The 19,598-nt window shown below is 43.1% G+C and overlaps 1 protein-coding gene across 3 annotated transcripts; it reads left to right on the top strand.

Moving 5' to 3' along the window:
• Positions 1 to 8,071: 8,071 nt before the first annotated feature.
• lrrc8db (leucine rich repeat containing 8 VRAC subunit Db) lies at positions 8,072 to 16,372 on the top strand. Of its 3 annotated transcripts, none has more exons than XM_018731328.2 (2): positions 8,072 to 9,639; positions 13,667 to 16,372. In XM_018731328.2, the coding sequence occupies exon 2, from the start codon at positions 13,669 to 13,671 to the stop codon at positions 16,180 to 16,182; it is 2,514 nt and encodes an 837-aa protein (XP_018586844.1). In that variant the 5' UTR covers positions 8,072 to 9,639; positions 13,667 to 13,668; the 3' UTR covers positions 16,183 to 16,372. The 3 variants fall into 3 exon arrangements, with proteins under 3 accessions (XP_018586844.1, XP_018586845.1, XP_018586846.1); XM_018731329.2 differs by having other exon boundaries at positions 8,072 to 10,261; XM_018731330.2 differs by having other exon boundaries at positions 8,072 to 8,795; positions 13,667 to 16,371.
• Positions 16,373 to 19,598: the final 3,226 nt, after the last annotated feature.

Below are 19,598 nucleotides of genomic sequence, written 5' to 3'. Positions count from 1 at the left end.
TTATTTATTTAACTTTATATTTAATAAAGTTTTAATATTGCTCAACTCACTTTTTAACCAAGATTCTTGTAGTTCTACCCATCTGTAACAGCGTTTATAACAGCTGTACGGTTTTACACACATTTCCATTTTACGTTTCCGTTTATTTAGCTGATGCTTTTCCCCAAAGCGACTTGCAACGTTATATACATACAATTATTTACCCATTTATACAGCTGGGTAGTTTTACTCGAACGATTCAGGGGAAGTACCTTTCTCGAGGATAAAACAGTATGGGCCTTTCCAGGACCTTCAGGTTACAACTGTGTGCCCTTAACCGCCACGCTGTCTTATGGCATTATACTACTTTTATCTGTCTGACTCTTTTGAAGGAGCTTCTGATGGCACCTCCGTAGGCAGACTTGGCTTTATTCCTCTAATATTTCTAATCCTGTGCATGGCGCTGGTCATCTGTGCCTTTATTTACAAATGCAGTACACCCCGCATATAAGTAATATTTAAACTGTTCACAAGACATATACCAAAGGAGTTTATCGCGGTAAATGTTAATTACGAGACAAAATGAGGGTTGTAAAAAAGAACTAGACAGCACCGCTCTCCGAAGGGCTCGGTGTGCAGTGGTGCTGCGTGGGTTGAAATGTGAGAATCCCGTCCGATGCATGGCGGACGGTAATGCCCGCGTGCGTGCGATACATCCGGGACAGAGATTTAATTAGCAGCTCGTTCCAAAGCAGTGAAACACAGTTAAGTCGAACTCAGACTTTAAACCCGATGGAATTACTGTACATCAGTGGTTTGCCGGTGGAGGAGAAAAAGAGAAGGTCATCCCTTAATACTACACGGGAAAACACGCATTTAGTTCTTGCACTGTTTTACCGTATGATTTTACACAGTTTTCACTTTATGGTAAAGCATTGTGAAAATCATCCAGGCTTATAAAATTGTTGATCACAACTCTGGTTTCCTTAGCAATTGTTACACCTTGTGCATGATTATTGCAAACGATGCATGCTTTCAGGAGTAAAGTTGCTGTTTCTCAGTAAATGAGAAAACATGGGATCCCAAATATGAAGATATATTTCTATCATGCCAAGACAAGCAGTATTAATTGTAAGAGTATGAAGCATTGTCATTGTATAGGTGTCACTTAGACTGGAGTTATATATCCTGGTATGTATCTCACCTGTGCCATTAAAAACACCAGTACTTGTGGCAGGTGTGCAGTGGATGTCTAGTGGCAATATTTTTAAACCCCAGGGACAATCATTCAGCAGTATTTTTAAATATGTGCAGTGCATTTAAAATTTTTGTTGCACTATTTATGTTTAATATTTCACGTTTTATAATTAATATAAGGCTTTTTAAGTACAGTAAAACTTGCTGTATAAAAGTTTTAATACTTTTTTTTTTTTTTTTTTTAAATTGGTTATGAACTAGTTTAAGAACTATTGATTCCAAAACTGGCAATAAAATAATTTAAACATTGCATGAATGGATATGGTTATTTCAGCTGCTTTGGACCTCCTTGAGAGCAAGTGATAAATTACATATGACTCCATAAGCATAACAGGGGAACATCTATAAAGTTATAGATGTCGGTACTAGACGTTAAGAAAAGATCTATCATTTTATAAGGATCATTAAATTTAATTTAATAATCCTTGGTAAAAATGGATTTTTCTTAATGTTGCTACTATCTCCATTTGTAAATAACGGTCACATTTTTTCTGTGTGTGGAAGTGAGAAGTGACACAGTTTCAAACGACGAGAACGTTCGGGATGGTTAACGTGTTACAAATGCGCTGTACACGCTTAGCTGTGACTCCTACAAATGACTGATACTCCGCTATGTATTTTGTTTCTTATTCTCGGGTAGTCTGTTGTTAATGAATTAATGCTGACTGACTGCATCACGTGTCAAAATGTTAAATGAGGGGCGGCGAGGAAGTTCATGTGCGATACTGTTGCTCCGAGGGTGAGGATATTGCATCATTTATAAGAAACAGCTACCGTTACACCACCGCAGACCTTGTTTACACTGTTCACCTCGTATTCCTGCCATTTTTTTCTACGTAAATATGCTACTTAAGAAATGCAAACTGTTTTCTAAGGAAGAGGAATTAACTGCAAGTCCAAATAAACCAGTATGTGGGATGTTTGCTTTAATATTCCAGCCCTAACCCCTATCCATTGTGGATGTCCAGCTTTGGTCCTAGAGCCTAGACCTCAATGTTCTAGAAAGGAAGCTACATTGGATTCAGTCAGGATAATAACCCCCATGTGGCCCTACATTTATTGGCAAAATAAAACCTTGAGGTGACCACCCGAGACTAAAGCTAAAAAGCCTTGACGGACTTGGTTGGTTGCTTCAGAAGTCAAACAACGTGAACTAGCAAAGGATGGTTGGGCTGACATGAGCCAAGCCCAGCATCGTACGAAGAAAAGACAAAAAGCAAAGCGTCTGACACAGATTAAAATGAGTGGGAAGGTGTTTATGACAAAAAAGATCCTTCCCTCCATGAAATGTAAAGGATGCACCTTCTCCAAGAACCCAACATTAGACACTCCTCTAAAACCCTACTAAGATGTTTCTCCAAAGTGGCAAAATTACTCTTTTTGGCCACTTTCACACTTTCAGGAGTATTACTTTCATGGGAAAATACTTTCAGTGATGTGTACCGACCTTATCTTATTCCTGTACCATTGTCTCACTTTACTGGGAAAGTTTATGGTCGCATTCCTCCTCGTCTAGACTAATTAAACTGGGCCATTGTAAAATCCCGCAGTAAAGTGCTGTGGGATACTACGGGACAAAATGTCTCACTGTGGTCTCAATGGTAAAGAAACAATAGTGTCATAAAAATAACTAAAACAGTACTTTGCTTTTGTTAATGACCCTCGAGATGGTCCACTGAAGCCAAACTCAGAGGTCCTGGAGCTTCTTGGTGTTGTTCATAACCCCCGCATTTCAACATGACCCCACATTATTTTAGCAACAACATGAAGAGCTTCCTTCATCGGCTTACTGAACAGCTATTGCAAAAGGATGTCGTTTTGCAGGCCAGTATGTTGTGTGGTACAATGTACTTTTAGTGGAGGAACTTGAAGAACTCAAACTGGATGATGATTTTTCACACAATGGCACTTTCAGACTAATAGAGGCGAAACCGAACATATTTTCGATTTCAGTAGAGTGTGGACGTCTACGTAACCCATTGCTGGCCTTTCTTTTCTCGAGAGGTGACCTGAGCATATTTTTTTAGATTATTTGTTAAATTTCATAACACTTAGAGACCCTCTTCAGTATTTCAACAGCTGGACAAGGGAGTCATTTGAGTCGGTTATGCAGGTGCAGTTACCATTTTATTTATTTTTGGCCGACGCTTTTTTCTTCACCCATTTATACAGCTGAGTAACCTTCACTGGAGCAATTTAGGGTAAGTACCTTGCTCAAGGGTACGCCCGCAGTAGGCAGGATTAAATCCTATAACTTTGAGAGCTGGAGGCAGCAGCTCAAACCACTATGCTATCAGTTCTTCCTTTCGTATCGAAGTAGCTCCTCAAGGGTTTTTTCCTTCATTTCTTTCAACCAGTTTTCCGTTAAGCTATTTTACTGTAATTTCAGGTGGTAGGATAAGCCATCAGTTGAAACCCTGGAGTTTGCAGGCATATCTGATTAGCATTTTAATAGCATACATAATTGTAAATGGTATTTACTGTATGTCTTAATAGGTTATGGTTTTAATTTAATAGATAGTTGATTCTTTTTTTCCTCTTTAGAATTCTGATCATCCAGTAACCAAAACCACAAAAATGAGTAAATAGTGATGTTAAACGGTTATTTAGTTTTTTGACCCCCCGAGATCATGACGTGAATTAAACACAAATCACATTTGATCTCCGCTGCACATGAGGAACATTACATTAATTTATTTAGCAGACTCTTTTCTCCAAAGCAACTTCCAATGAACTCTATATAGTGTTACCAGCCCACACACCTTATTCACCAAGGTGACTACACTGCTAGATACACTACTTACACCAGGTCACTCATCCATACATCAGTGGAACTCACACACACAATCTCTCTCTGTCACTCACACACTATGGGTGAACTTCAACAGCAGGTCTTTGGACTGTGGGAGGAAACCAGAGCACCCCATAGGGAGAACATGCAAACTCCACTCAGGCTGAGGATTGAACCCACATCCTCTGTGCCGCCGTGCCACCCCACATAAACCGACTGCTCACGGGTTCTGTGCTTTTTATTACTGAAACAGAAATGCCGAGTAGCGAGGGGAGGGTTTAGCGAGTATGGCTTCGGGAGGCTGTCATATTTCACACGGGCATGGAGGACGTGAGGCCTGCGGTACGGCTGCTGAGCGCACTCCTTTACTGACCGCAAACACTGCTGTTGAAAGCCGATATGGAGGCTGTTAGTGTGACCGCAGACTGCAGCAGGAAACACCCACAGAGATGAAAAAGAAGGGAGGCCTACGGAACAACCGAACTCCAGCGGCGCTCTTAATGGGTCTCAGAAATGAGCTCTGTGTATATTTTCTATTTGTCTTTCGTGTTACCCGGATGCGCCTGCGTGCATTAAGTCAGCGGGAGCCTAGGTGGCGCTTACTGTATGTACTGCGTGAGAAGGAACAGGAGAGAGGGAGACATGGTAATGTCCTAGTGAACATTCACATTGGTGGCGAACGGATCCATTTGTCTGGAACATGTACAACTTTGTCCTTTTTCTCTCCTTCCCTATGTGTCTGTTTTTTTTATGTCTTCCTCCAACTTATAGAGTGTTTTTAGCTGTGGCAGCGACCTGCATGGGCCTATATTATCACCCCGAACACAGTAGAAATATTTTTTTTTTATACGAAGACATCCCACCGTAACAATGTGTCAAGACTTTCACAGAACAAATTTATTTTTGTTTTGCTCATTCTGGTCTATAGAACTTAGTGATTCTTGTTTTTTTTTTTTAAGAACAAAGCCTGCTGTCATCCAAAATTTCAGTTTTAAGCAAAAGTGATCAACACAAAGCTATTTTAAGGACAGATGGGAACTTCTCTAAAACAAAGTATAAATAACACGAAGGCTGACAGAAGCTCTTTCAATGACAATTACTTTTAAGTAGAGCTCTTGGGAGTACATAATTAGTTTGGACTTTCCAGAAACAGTTGGATCCTGACTCATGAACTATACTCACTATCATTTGCAGCCTTACCGTGGGATGGTCTTCCTGGATTACCGTGCCATATTTGGCGATAAGAGAATGCAATATCTTCCTGCAACGTCTTCTCCCAGTTGTCCATCCTTTAGAATACAGAGAAAGGACGCTGCTTTGTTGCCCTTAAAAGGTCAACGCGAGAAAGACAATAAAATCAAATGGGAAACCAGATGAAGTTTGCGTTATCTTTGTTTTTGCTGCCTAGGAGCTCTTTTTTTAAAAGGGACAGTTGGTTGCATAGTGGTTAGCACAGCTGTCTTTAGACCCAAGGGTCACAGCTTCAATTCCCCCTTCCAGATGTAATACCCTTGAGCAAGGTACTTACCCTCAATTACTCCAGTAAAAATTGCCCAGTTGTATAAATGGGTGAAGGATTAGAGGTACTTTAACCTTGTAAGTCGCTTTGGAGAAAAGCATCAGCTAAATGAATAAGGGTTTGTGTTGCATGTTTATTTCCCATTAAGGGTTTAAAGCCCAACCAACAGAGAAGTCTCTTCACATAAACAAATCACTGTAATTACTTGTTTGTCTAAGAAGCCATTTGTGAGAAGGCTTTCTGTTTGCTCAGGATGCATTTTATGGAACTGCAGGAAACAACTTACAGTCTGTTTTCATTCTAGGTGAATAATCACAACGAAAACCAATGGCGCAAAGGTTTGACTGGTCTCTAGAATGAGGGCAGTGTCTGCTGGCTTCAAAAACCACATTCGCTTTCAAAATGTACCACACTGCAAATGTACCACACTGCGCAAGGTTTCTTTTTGCAGGGAGATTGACTGGCTGATCTCTGCCTCCCCAGCATTTATCGCATTGCTTTTCTTTTACTACGAATCACTCATGCGTGTAACAGCCACAACTTTTAAGTGTTTAAATGTAATGTCAAAAGCCAGTTACTTCGTCCCAGTCGAGGTAAAGAGGTAGCAGATCTTACAGCATCGGTGCTGCAGGGGTTCCTTCACAATGACTTGTTAGTTTTTCACTTCCTCACGTTCACAGGAGTTGAGCTGAGGTTAGCTTTTTGCTACAGACTATCTGGCTCAAACTGGCTGAAACCTGTACGCAACAAAGTGAGAGTTGGCAGGAGCACTCCCTCACACACACACACCAGCACACGGGTAGGTCCAGGGTTGAGGCCCTGTCATTGTAGGTTGGAGGCTGATGACTTCTGATTGCACACCGCAGCCTTTGTGTGGCTTTTGAAGGTTTACTGGTGCCCCAGCATGGCTTGGGGGGGGGGGGGGGGCACCAGGCCCTTTGTCTTGTGTTCCTGATAGCGGCCCATGGGGCACACCGTTCTACTCACAACAATATTATGCTGTGCCAGTTTTTGCACCTTAACCACAATGTGAGTCAGCTGGGTGTAGTTTAAAGTGTGTTTTGCATCAGATAAAAAGGGCGATATATATTTAAAACAGTTCTTTTGTTATACAGTAATATTGGTTCTCAGTTCATACCTTTGTTCAAAGAGATTTTTCCCACCCATTTCTATGTTAACTACACATAGATGGAGTAGCAACATTATTTGTGTGTTTCTTTGGCTACTCTGTTGTGGGGAGCTATACTGTTATTATATTATTGCAATTATTAATTTATCTACATTTATTCATTTAGCAGACACTTGCCTCCAAAGCAACTTACAGTGGATACAATGCAGTGTTACTAGCCCACACACCTTATTCACCATGGTTACTTACACTGCTAGATACACTACTTACACTTGGTCAATCATCCATACATCAGTGGAACACACTCCCTCCGTGACACTCACACACTATGGGGGAACCTGAACAGCATGTCTTTGGTTTGGACTGTGGGAGGAAACCAGAGTACCTGGAGTAAACCCACATGGACACAGGGAGAACATGCGAACTCCACACAGACTGAGCGGGGATCGAACCCACGTCTTCTCACACCCCGCAGCACTACTCACTGTGCCACCTTTGTCCAAGCTTAACTTTCAATGTTATAGAAGTTACATGCTCACTTAGACAGTTGATTCGTTTTTACTGGAGTATTTGGGGCAATGTACTGTACTCAGAGGTATTATACCAAGAGCAGGGATTCGCAGCAGGAACCTTCAGGTTGCAAGGCACTGGCTCTATATATGCCTTTAAAAGGTATTCTGTTTAAATCTATGGCACATGGCTACAAGACAGGTGTTCTAAATGTACATTGGATAGGTCAGCATGATAAATTATTCTATTGTATAATGCATTAAAGGACCACAGGCATGGCAGATAGGTGTGGTTGTTACAGTTGTTGCCTAGCAACATCAAGGTCCCCCCCATTCAAATCGTCCTCCTGCTGCAGTACCCTTGGTGAAGATCCTTTCCTTGAACTGATGAGAAAACACCCAGCTGTACAACTGGTAAAACACACACACACTGAAATCGCTTGTCCCAAGCAGGGTCACGGCAAACCGGAGCCTAACCCAGCAACGCAAGGCATATGGCTGGAGGGGGAGGGGGAGGGGACACACCCAGGACGGGACGCCAGTCCATCGCAAGGTACCTCCACCAGGACTCAAACCCCAGACCCATCTGAGAGCAGGACCCAGCCAAGGCCGCTGCACCACCGCATCCCCCTGGGTAAAACACTGTGAGTAAACCAGTGTTGCAGTAACCTGACAGCATTATTTACTCTGGACAAAGATTTGAGCTAAATAAACCAAGATCAACAACAGGCATCATCACCATTAACAGTTCAGGGATCCGTTGCATGGCTTACAAGGCAGCGCTTTGCCAAATGTGGTTTAATATAAGCAACATGACAGGTTTCCCTTTTTAGTGCAGTCAAATTCCCATTGCCAAAGGGGTCAATTACAGTACATGCGTCCAGAAAGAATGAATGTAGCTCCACAACGCAAGCAAATTAAAAACTAAACGTCTGCTTCCGGTCTGTTGTCGTGGCTCTTTTAAAGCCCCGTCTACGTACTTTATGATGTAGGGATTGTCTGCGGAGGGTGACATCCGCCCTGTAGCGTGTGGAGGCACGAGGCTCGCGCGCGCGCACATACAATGCCATCCCTTAACGCCGTATCAGGGACAACAGGCGCTCGTGTGCCGTCAGTGGCGACGCGCAGCTCGTCATTAGTGACGCCGACGTTGCGGTGACGTCACACCACTCTCAGGTCGGTTGCACCTGGCGGTCGCTCCTGTTGGGGCCCTTCGCCCCTAGTGGACACCTTTAATAGAACGACTGGCCCGGAAAACATCCACGCGCGATGTCGGCTTTGCCTGCTGTGGATGTGGCCCTCTTTCGTGCGGTCACCTGATTTAAAGACAACAAAAATTAAAAAAAAAGAAAACTAGGAGTCGTGAGGGAAACTGTCACGCAAGACCCAAGATGGGCCTCTGAGCCTGAGGTGCAGCCGCGCGCACCCCGCGTGATCCCACAACCCTCGGCTCGCGGCAGGTAAACCCGTGGGCTGCACCGCACGTAAAGTTCGCTAAGAGCGCCTCGCGCCACTTCCTGTTTGCCTGCAACCGCCACCCACCGGAGAGCGCGGCGCGAGAACGATGCGGAGACGGCGGCACGCGGAGGGCTGAGTGTGCGCGGACCGAAGGTGCGTGTTTCATTCTCGTCTGTAATCCCCGCCACGCCACGGCTCGTGCGGCGCACCGCTATGAACCGGTACAGACCGGTTCCTCTTACCGGACGCTCGAGCTGCGCGCTGTGGGAAGACCGGCGGAGCCTGCCTACTAGCGCGCGCGAGGCTGCTTAAGCCTTACTTAGAGCCACGGTGACGGTTGTAATACATTTTATTTATAAAAAAAAATATCGTGTGCTGCGCAGTTTGTGCAGGAAAACAAGAGCGAGTTGTGAAGAACGTAGAGGGACGGGCGGAAAACGCCGGTTTTCGCTTCGGAACGAACGTTGGACTCCTTGACGTTCGCGCGAGACACGGACGGACGGACGGAGGAGCAGGAGGCTGAGGCTGGAGACGTTGATGGAAAAGCCTGCGTGCCGCGAAGAAGAGGGAACGTGAACGTACACCGTTTTGGAGCTCGTTGTTGTCATGGCACGGCGGGAAAACCCGCGTTACGGTGTAATTCACGCAGGGGGACGGTCGTGTCAGGTCGCGTGCTCGCGCCTTCCCATTGAACTCACGTCCTCTGTGTGACTGGTGCGGAACGGGCGCGCGCGCGCGCCAGCCCGGCACGCGGTCCTGACCCTTTGCGTTCGGCCGGGTCGCCGTGGTTTGCTTCACTTCTGGTCTCGGCGATACCGATGATACTGTCACTGTGTGGACCGCGGTCACGCTGTGGGCCACATCTGAGCTGCTCTCTGAACCTTGGTTCTTCTCCTGGACCACCTTGGTCGCACCTGTTGTGAAGGAGCAGCTTGTCGGCGCTGTGACCGTGAGGTCCGACCGCCCTGCCTGTGCCACATCCTCCTCAGGTGGTGCAGTAAGTACGGTCTCGCTTCTCATGACCTCGCTGTGTTCATGCCCCTAACGATCCGCTCGGTGTATTGAATGATGCTGTAACTAGTAAACGGAGCAAAAGGTGTTTTTGGACCGCAGTACAATACTGCGGTTTAAAGTCAATGTGCAGTGGCTCTCTTTTCCTCTGTTTGATCAGGTCGCACCCGGATATTAGCGGTATCACACGATGATGACGGCCTTTTCTTTTCTTCTCCCTTCCACGTTAAGACTCGGTTGACCTCGCGACACACTTTGAGGCCTAATCGCCAGTTCTTAAAATTGATGGTAACCTGAGCGGAGCGAACGCTCGAAGATGCCAGAAAACGAACTGCCGTCGACTTTAAAATTCTCCTAAACTAAAAATAAATGAGAGCGCATGAGCTGCAAGTTGAGTTCCACTTTTCCAGTGTCTCTGATATGATTTATGTGTCATGTAGACTTTGAGTCAACGCCACAGTTCAAAGTTTTCCACTTTAAACCGTTAACCCCAGATGACACGAAATCCAAGGTCCTGCCACCTGCTTCTCTTTAATGTTTTGAAAGCCCTTGTAATGCACGGTGGAATGTTCTGGACATTCTTCTTCACTTCAGCGGTCCCTCTTCAGGTGCGTTAGCTTAATCCCCCTCTTTAATCCTGGCGTCCTTCAGATTCAAGATGTCAACAATTTATGTTGACTTTGTATGAAGATGTTGGAACCACTCTGCCACTATATAGATGTTTGTGTATAGATGATGACAAAAGTGCAGTGTCAGAACAAGACCTTTCGTCTTTTGGACCTGTTATGTTCACGTGCTGGTGGGGTTTATGGGACAGTTCTGTTGCCCTTCTCATCTGCAAAGAATTCCTGCTGCTCCTGCAGGTTTGATTGAGAGCGGCAGTGCTGCCGCTTGCAGGTCTTGGATTACAGCTTGGCAGTTGCAAAGGCCCATGGGAGTTAGTCCCTAAACCAGCTGATGAAAAAGCACTCCTCGGGCTGCCCTAGAAGACGGTTGCTGCATTATGGGTTTAAAATGGGTATATATTACTATGGCACTATTAGTTCTTGGTTTCAAAACATGTACATTTATTTGTTTAGGTGATGCTTTTCTCCAAAGTGACTTACAATGACTTAGCCATTTATACACCAGGGTAATTTTACTAGAGTAATTTAAGGTAGGTACCTTGTTCAGTGGTACAGCAGCTGGATGTAGAATTGACACGTGCAACCTTTGGGTCCAAAGGCGGTAGCTGTAACCACTGCACAATTAGCTGTCCCCAGTGGATCCAGGTGAAGAACACTGTTTTGAAGTAGTAAAACCTCTTGTTTGCTGATACCAGTGCCTCTGAATTCCTTGGGTGCTGTCATAGAAAAACATTTTTTTTTTGTCCCGAATATGGTGAAGGAACAATTCCAAGTATGGTATCCTTGTACTTTTCAAAAAGCCATAGAACACATCCTGAACATGCCTTGATAAATCTCCACTTGAAAACTGAGCTGATATTCCATGTGCACATTAGAAGACTAGGAAATCTGCAATTTTTTTTGGCCAAACCTCAGCTGCTCTTCCTTACCATCGTATTAAGCAGTCAGTAAAACACTTTTTTTGGCTCACATTATAACCAAGACAGTCGTTTTTTCCACGTAATTCAGTTTCCGTGTCTCCTGTCATCAAAACATTAGTGGAACATCCACCACGCTGGAATCCATCCAGTGGGAAAGTGCCGGGATCTCATCTTGTGGCTGCGTTAGTCCCAAATATCCAGAGTGTCATATTTATGAAACAACAGGACCGCTGGGACAGTGCTGGCCTCTTTCACTGGCATCAACAAATGTTGATGTTGTGCTCATTCCTAAATTTTCGTGTGGCCTAGGAATCTAAAGGTTTTTGTTTTCCCATCAACTGTTGGTAAGAAACATGTAATCACACATTTTTGTTCACATGAGTTGCTTTTGCACTACTTTGTTTTGGGTAACACTTTCCTGTTGTGTTGCCGAAGTCAAGAGGTCCTCTGTTACAAATTTGAAACAATTGACTGAAGGTGTCTTATAGAAGTTACATATTTCTATTTATTTATTAGGCAGATGCTTTTCTCCAAAGCGACTTCCAGTGAACATTATCTAGTGTTATTAGCCCACACACCTTATTCACCAAGGTGATACATGTTTTCAAAACCTTAGAAAAATTAAAAATATGCTTATTTAGTAGATTTGTGTGCGTTGTTGGATGAGATGATGCTCTGGGGCAAATTTTAGATAGATAGGACCAGGTGTACATTACTGGGTAATGTGGCGTTTCATGAAGAGCAGCTGTAGTGACTGCCTACATAGCAGCCAGTTATTTTTGATGGTATTTATTGAAGTGTCTTCTGGTATTTTACTTGCCTTGAGTGTGAAACCTGCTTTGACATGCTAACTAAGCAGATGTGTGAGCATAAAGGTGAGAAAAGTGTGCCAGAAGTTTTAATGCAGAAATAACCAACCCATAATGTAAATGTTTTTCTTTAAATATGCATATATAGGTATGTTGTAAATGTACACATGTATGAATATGAATTTGTCACAAGTGTTTTTTTTTTTTTTTTTTTTTTTTTTTTTGCTTTTATGGTGGAAGACTTTGATCTTTGATCTGACAAGTTGCCATTTTGGAGATGTGTGTGCCCAACCAAGTAAAAAACATATTTAGAGGAAAAGGAGATAAATCAGTTGCCCTTGTAGAATCCAGATGTCTGCCCAAGGTTTATTTACCATGCACTGTCCTTTTCCCTTAATTTTTACTGGAACTCAGGCAAAGGGCTGAATTCCTTCTCCAGACATGGGTGCTTGTCATAAAGCCACATGCTTTCCACTTCCCCACTGTCTAGAGTTACAGAGGCCAGATCCTATTAAACTCCACATAGCAGCTCCTTACGGTTCATCAAATGGCATCAAAGCCACTGAGAATAGCTGCAGTTTGAGATCTGTACCATAGTACCCCAGAGGCAGATCAGTTGGGCAGGTAGGAACTTGTTAAAATATCTCTGAAGTTTGGCACATGACTGTGAAGGCTTTTTTTCCCCTCCCCTGAAGCTGAGATATTTCAATGACTGGGAAATATGCCAGGCCCAACTTTGCCATTTATGGAAAAATCCATAACATTTATGGCATATTAAAAATTAAGTACTGTGAAAGGATATCTGCTTATCGATTTGATAATTAAACCAAATCGATAAACTAAAACTTGTGATGTGGCTTAACATAAATGGTAAAAATGGCAGGATAGAAAAAACTTACATTTTGAATTGCTGCATAATGGCATTACTTTAACAGTTTAATTGACAAAAAATAAAATGGATTATTATACAAAGGGTTGCTCACTAAAGTTTGTAGAGAAGTCTTTCAGACAGCACATTCACTCTGCTGTTTTCAATTTTTTTCAGTTTATGCAAGGGTTTTGAGGATCCTAATTGGTTTATACAGGTTCTGCCTCAGTTTAATATTTTGCTGAGAGTATGATTTAGCTCATGAGGTTTCTCCGCTCTGACAGTGTTGAGGAGAGTGCTTTTGTGCAGACCTGCAGTTTTTTTTTTTTTTTTTTTTTTTTTTTTTTAGAAAGGCGAGTTCTGAAACACCGATAGTGGCTAAAGGTTAGCAAAGGTAACCGCAAAAACAGTGTAACCTGAGGCGTAGCAAAACATTATCCTTGGCTGTACTTTGCTCTCTAACAATGGCTTGATGTACAATGGAAATTCACTCTGGATGATCTAATCAAGACATCAAGTGTTATTAGTTTTGGGCTTTTTTTTCATAGGTCTTCTGAATGAGGGATAGTTATATGTAATCTGATGAAGGGCCATTATTACACCTGCAGAAAATGTAGTGTATATAGTGTAAGGTCAGGGTGGTTCCCCCCCAGTCACAATAAGACCATTATTACTTTTCTAGCACTCTTTGTCCTCAAAAGTAATTGAATCTTTTCAGTCTGTTAAATGATCATTTTGCTGTTTGCTTTGCCAGCTTGACCGCTCATATTTTTGTGTTCTACCATTGCAGGAATGTTTACCCTCACAGAAGTAGCCTCTCTGAATGACATCCAGCCAACGTATCGAATATTGAAGCCATGGTGGGACGTCTTCATGGAGTACATCGGGGTGGTCATGCTGATGTTGGCAATATTTGCCGGAACAATGCAGTTGACCAAAGACCAGGTGGTTTGCCTTCCCATTTTGGATGGCAAAAATATAAATTCCTGCATTGCGCACACGCCTTTGGAGATGGACTCAGAAGCCACAAGCAGCACAATGCCACCAATCATTAAGGATCTGCCAGACATCAGCCAGGGTCTTGCAACTCAACCTCCTGCTCACGCTGAGGGAACGATACCTGGGCAGCCTGAGCCGACTGGAGTCCGAACAAATTTGGATTTTCAGCAGTACGTCTTTGTGAACCAGATGTGCTATCATGTGGCCCTACCCTGGTATTCCAAGTACTTTCCCTATCTCGCCCTCATTCACACTATTGTGCTGATGGTTAGCAGCAACTTCTGGTTCAAATACCCAAAGACGAGTTCAAAAATTGAGCACTTTGTATCTATTCTGGGGAGGTGTTTCGAATCGCCGTGGACCACGAAGGCACTGTCTGAGACAGCCTGTGAGGACTCTGAGGAGAACAAGCAGAGGCGCACTGGAGCTTCTGCTTTACCCAAGCATGTCTCGACATGCAGCGAGGAAGAGAACCCCAGCCCGACCGCTCCTATGCTGCCAAACATAGGGGTGAAGTTCTCAGCCGAAAGGCCAGTGATTGAAGTCCCAAGCATTACCATCCTGGACAAAAAAGATGGGGAGCAAGCCAAAGCCCTTTTCGAGAAGGTGAGAAAATTCCGCACTCATGTAGAGGACAGCGACTTCATCTACAGGCTTTACGTCATTCAGACGATCATAAAAACTGTCAAGTTCATCTTGATCTTGTGCTACACCTCCACGTTTGTTGCTGCTATTAAATTTTGCCACATATGTGAGCCCAATGTCAAGCATTTAACGGGGTATGTGAAATTCCAGTGTACTCACAACATGGCATTCATGTTGGCCAAGTTGCTTATCAGCTACATGGTCCTCCTTTGCATCTATGGCCTTGTGTGTTTGTACACCCTCTACTGGCTGTTCAGGAGGCCTCTGAAGGAGTATTCTTTCGAGAAGGTCAGAGAAGAGAGCAGTTTCAGTGACATTCCTGATGTCAAGAATGATTTTGCTTTCCTCTTGCACATGGTTGACCAATATGACCAATTGTACTCAAAACGGTTTGGGGTTTTCCTGTCTGAGGTCAGCGAGAACAAGCTGAGGGAGATCAGTCTAAACCATGAATGGACCCTCGAGAAGCTCCGTCAACATGTCTCCCGCAATGCTCAAGACAAGCTGGAGCTCCATCTCTTCATGCTGTCTGGACTGCCTGATGCGGTTTTTGACCTCACTGACCTGGAGGTCTTAAAACTGGAACTCATCCCAGAAGTCAGAATAAAGGCAAAAATTTCCCAAATGACCAACCTCCGAGAGCTGCACTTCTGCCACTGTCCCGCTAAGGTGGAGCAGACAGCATTCAGTTTCCTCCGAGACCACCTGCGGTGCCTTCATGTCAAGTTTACAGACGTTGCCGAGATTCCCACTTGGGTTTATCTGTTGAAGAATCTGAAGGAACTGTATTTAGTTGGCAACCTCAACTCCGAGAATAACAAAATGATCACTCTAGAGTCTCTTCGAGACTTGAGGAACCTAAAAATCTTATATCTAAAGAGCAACCTTACCAAGATCCCAACAAACATAACAGATTTGTCACCGCATCTCACCAAACTGGTGGTGCATAATGATGGTACTAAGCTGCTGGTACTCAACAGTTTGAAGAAGATGCTGAATCTAACAGAGCTAGAACTGCACAACTGTGAGCTGGAGAGAATCCCTCATGCCATCTTCAGCCTGACTAGCCTGCAGGAGCTGGACCTGAAATCCAACTGCATCCGCACCATCGAAGAGGTCATCAGTTTCCAGTACCTTAAGAGGCTCATGTGCCTCAAACTGTGGCATAACAAGATCACAGCCATTCCACCATCCATAAATATGGTCAAGAGCCTGGAGATGCTCTACCTTTCACACAACAAACTCGAGACTGTGCCCCCGCAGCTCTTCCAGCTCCCGAAGCTACGGCACCTGGACTTGAGTCATAACTCCATCGTAGTGATCCCGACTGATATCGGGTTTCTGCAGAACCTCCAGTATTTCTCCATCTCTGGCAATAAGGTGGAGGTTCTTCCCAAGCAGCTGTTCAAATGCATCAAGCTGAGGATGCTGTTTCTCGGGCACAACTCCATATCGTCAGTCCCTGAGAAAATAAGCCAGTTGTCGCTGCTCACGCAGCTGGAGCTCAAGGGGAACTGTCTGGATCGGCTCCCCCCGACGCTGGGCCAATGTCGTCTCCTCCACAGAAACGGTCTCAGTGTTGAGGAACATCTGTTTGACACGCTGCCTCTGGAAGTCAAAGAACTTATCAGTCAAGAGTCCAATGTTTCATTTACAGGCTAAGTGGCCGTGCGGCTCATTGAGCAAATGGGTCCTCAAGTTCTGCCATAAGATATGTATGTCAGAAATTGGTGTGGAAAAATGTACATTTATGTTGTGCTGGCCAGTCGAGAAAGGGATGAAAAAGCAAACCCTGCGCTTGTTTAATCCGAGTGGTTTAATAAGCAGAGTTTTTTTTTTTTTTTTTTTTTTTTTTTTTTTTTTACTGATGGAACAGAACGGAAGGTTACAGCGATAATCTAGTAGAGTACAGAAAGAATGTAGACACGTCTCAAGCGTAGAAAACACTCGACATTAAAGCTCTGAGAGTTTTAAACTTCGCTTCTTTTGCTTCATATTTAATTTTGCATTGTCCGCCTGTTTTAGGTCAGGGCACTTTTACTTTGGTTAATCATTTTACAGTTTTTGATACATTAAATGCTACTGTTGCATTCATCATGTTGTATAGTTTCATATTTGCCATAATTCCATGCTAGTCATCTGGTGTTTTTATCCCAAGAGTTATGTATAGAAAGAAAGAGCTAACATAAGTTGTTTTGCATCATGTGACTTGGTGGGCTTGGCTTCCCCATGTGGTGTCTGCATCCAAAGACCGCAAACAGCCTCCACAGTTTTTGTGGAGTCGGTATTTCAGTTCTTTCTCTGGATGTCAGTGCGTTTATTTGCCATTTCTATCACATGGCAAAGCCACCAGTGTTTCCTTTTTATGATGCCTGCCTATTTTGCAGGACCGTATGATGTGCTAATACAAATTGTCTAAATTTGAGCTAAAATTCGATACGTTACAGTTCTATTTGGGCAATGAACTGAGAACTGCTGCATTTAATTTTTTTCTTAATTTTATTCTTTGCCTCTGCTTATGTCGTGTTCAGATGTGACATGCATTCGACAAGAATTATTGGCGCCCTTCATGAAACTGTGCACAAAGGAATGTATAAAGTAACGCATACAATGAATCCTGTTTTGGCCTCAAACATTTGGGAAAGCAGTATGCATTTAAGATGGTGTTTTCATTGACTAATGAATTTTTTTTTTTTTTTTTTTTTCTCTCTCTGCGGAACATAGGTTTCGAAATTGGTCCCCACTATTGATATTTGGTGAAGTTTCTCCCTCTGCAGAGGAAAGCAGCTCTGTGCCTCATCCTGTGATGTCTGACAAGGCTAGAGCCCATTTTTGGAGGAATCTTGGAGCGCTCCTCTATTCAGAACATCTCAATACCCTTGATAGTCTTAGGTCTGAGCTTGTGGACCGCTCTCTTCAGTTCAGACTCAGGTTTTCAGAACGGTTTAAATCTGGGGAATGAGACAGCCATTGCAAAACATCGATATGTGTCCCGGAAACCGTTTGTGTTGATTTGAATGTATGTTTGGATTAATTATCTTGTTTAAAAGTCCATCTGTGGCCAGGTCTCTGCCTAAAGTGTCCAGGCACTTAGTTGAATTCATTATGCTGTTGATCTTTACAAGAGCCCCTGGACCAGCAGCAGCAAAACAGCCCCAAAGTTCCACCACCATATTTTACAGTGGGTATCAGGTATCAAGTCCTTTTCCTTTTATGCAGTCCTTTTGTTTGCAAACATGCCAATTGGTGTGTGCTCATTCGAAATGTTCAACTTTGCTCTCATCTGACTGTAACACATAGTTCCATTAACGTTTGACAGAGTTCAGGCACTGCGATTTGTGGGTTGTGCTCAGTAAAGGCTCCATTCGTGGAACCCTTCCAAAGAGCTTGTTGTTGTGGAGGTAACATGTGAATTGATTCTGAAACTTGACAATGCTGAGGGTTCAACTAAATTGTCCAGTTCTGAAATTGAGAATCATGGGTTTTTTTTTTTTTTTTTCCTTCCCAGTTCTGTTATCTGATCTGTGTAGGTGAACAACCATCTGTCTTTCCAGCTGAAAGCTTTTTGCTCTTTTACACTTGATGGCTGACAAAGGGGTTTTGCATGTGTGCAACATTATGCTTATACCGCCGAGAAATAAGAGCTTGTGAAATCAGCGGTACAGTTCCTGGGGTTTGAGACCAACTGCAAAGCGCAGAATTTCATAAAACATTCCACTGTCTGGTTTTTTTATTTAAAATATTCTTTTGAGCTGTCAAGTGTTGAAACCTATGTTTTTCAGGGGGGGAAAAAAATAGAAAACATGTTTTGTTTTCCTACCCTATATGTTTGAGCCCAAAATTTGACTCATTGTATGTACTTTAATATGCTTTTTTTGCTCAGTTTTATGAAGGTCTCAACAACTGAGCTGACTTTAATTATAGATATAGTCAGTTCTTCATACTATACAATATTTTGAGTTGACATTTTGTAGTATGAGTAGATTTTAAGATAGTGCAATTGAGCAAAATTTGTAGAAGCCAAAAAAATTTGAAATGACCTCACTGCATTTTAAAGGAAATCTGTGAAATCACTTTCATGAGTGTTAAGGAATCTCAGAAATAAGATCAGATGGTTATAGTGATTTTAATTTGGTGATGCAAACCGTACAAGAAAATGTAACGTTTTTGGCTTTGTTATTAGGAAGAACGTGTCTATCTGGTAGAAAGGCTACTAGGAAATGTGTTGTGGATCTTGGTGTCCGAGTATGAGACCAACTTCGGGAAGCTGTTAAACCAAAATGAGGATGAGGACTCTGGGCGATTGTCAGGTCTAAGGGGGGGACACTATGCTGGATGCGAGTTGTGCTTTACTGCAGAAATGTCACGTGGATGGAAGTTTGTGTTTTTTTTTTTTTTTTTGGTGTGTGTGTGTGTGTGTGTGTGTGTGTGTGTGTGTGTGTGTGTGAGAGAGAGAGAGAGGTGCATGAATGAGAAATGAAATGGGCTGATTCCAAGCTCTCAGTGTTGAGGAATGAGGGCTGAATTCCTGAGTGGAATGTCATTCGACAATCATTTTGTACCCAAACAAGCCACATTCAAGGACACTGGAGAGATGACGCATTTTATAAAATAATTTAATTTGTAGGCATCCCTGGTTGTTGAACTGGTTATGTATTTAAGTATATACTTTGTTTGGCTTTTCTATTAAATAAGCTCCACTGCAAAACTATGCTTGCAAGATGAGCATTTTTGACTGTAGTACCATAGAAAATGTACAGAATGTGTCCGTTTGGACGTTTAGTTGTTTTGATTTACACACTTGCATTCACTAATTTAATTAGTTTCTCTACTTTGTACCTTTTTAACTTGGATTATAATTTGACCAAACAAAATGTCTCGCAGTACAGTATTTGTTTATACCAAATATTTGTGTTTCCGTCTGTTTTGTCAAGACTAAATGGTGTGTCATACAAGGCTGTCAGACGACGCAAGTGCTTTGTCCAGAAGAACCACAAGGGACAGCAGTGTCTCTTCACCTGGCTGCCGTCATCACTACTTTATCAGAATCCGACGCTGAAACCTTCAGTATTTTAAAA

The sequence above is a fragment of the Scleropages formosus genome, chromosome 25 (assembly GCF_900964775.1).
Source record: "Scleropages formosus chromosome 25, fSclFor1.1, whole genome shotgun sequence".
Taxonomy (NCBI): Eukaryota; Metazoa; Chordata; class Actinopteri; order Osteoglossiformes; family Osteoglossidae; genus Scleropages; species Scleropages formosus.
This window is presented reverse-complemented; position numbering and strand designations above follow the sequence as displayed.

Excerpts from the sequence above, each read along its gene's own strand:
- lrrc8db (XM_018731328.2), top strand. The coding sequence starts at position 13,669 with ATGTTTACCCTCACAGAAGTAGCCTCTCTGAATGACATCCAGCCAACG.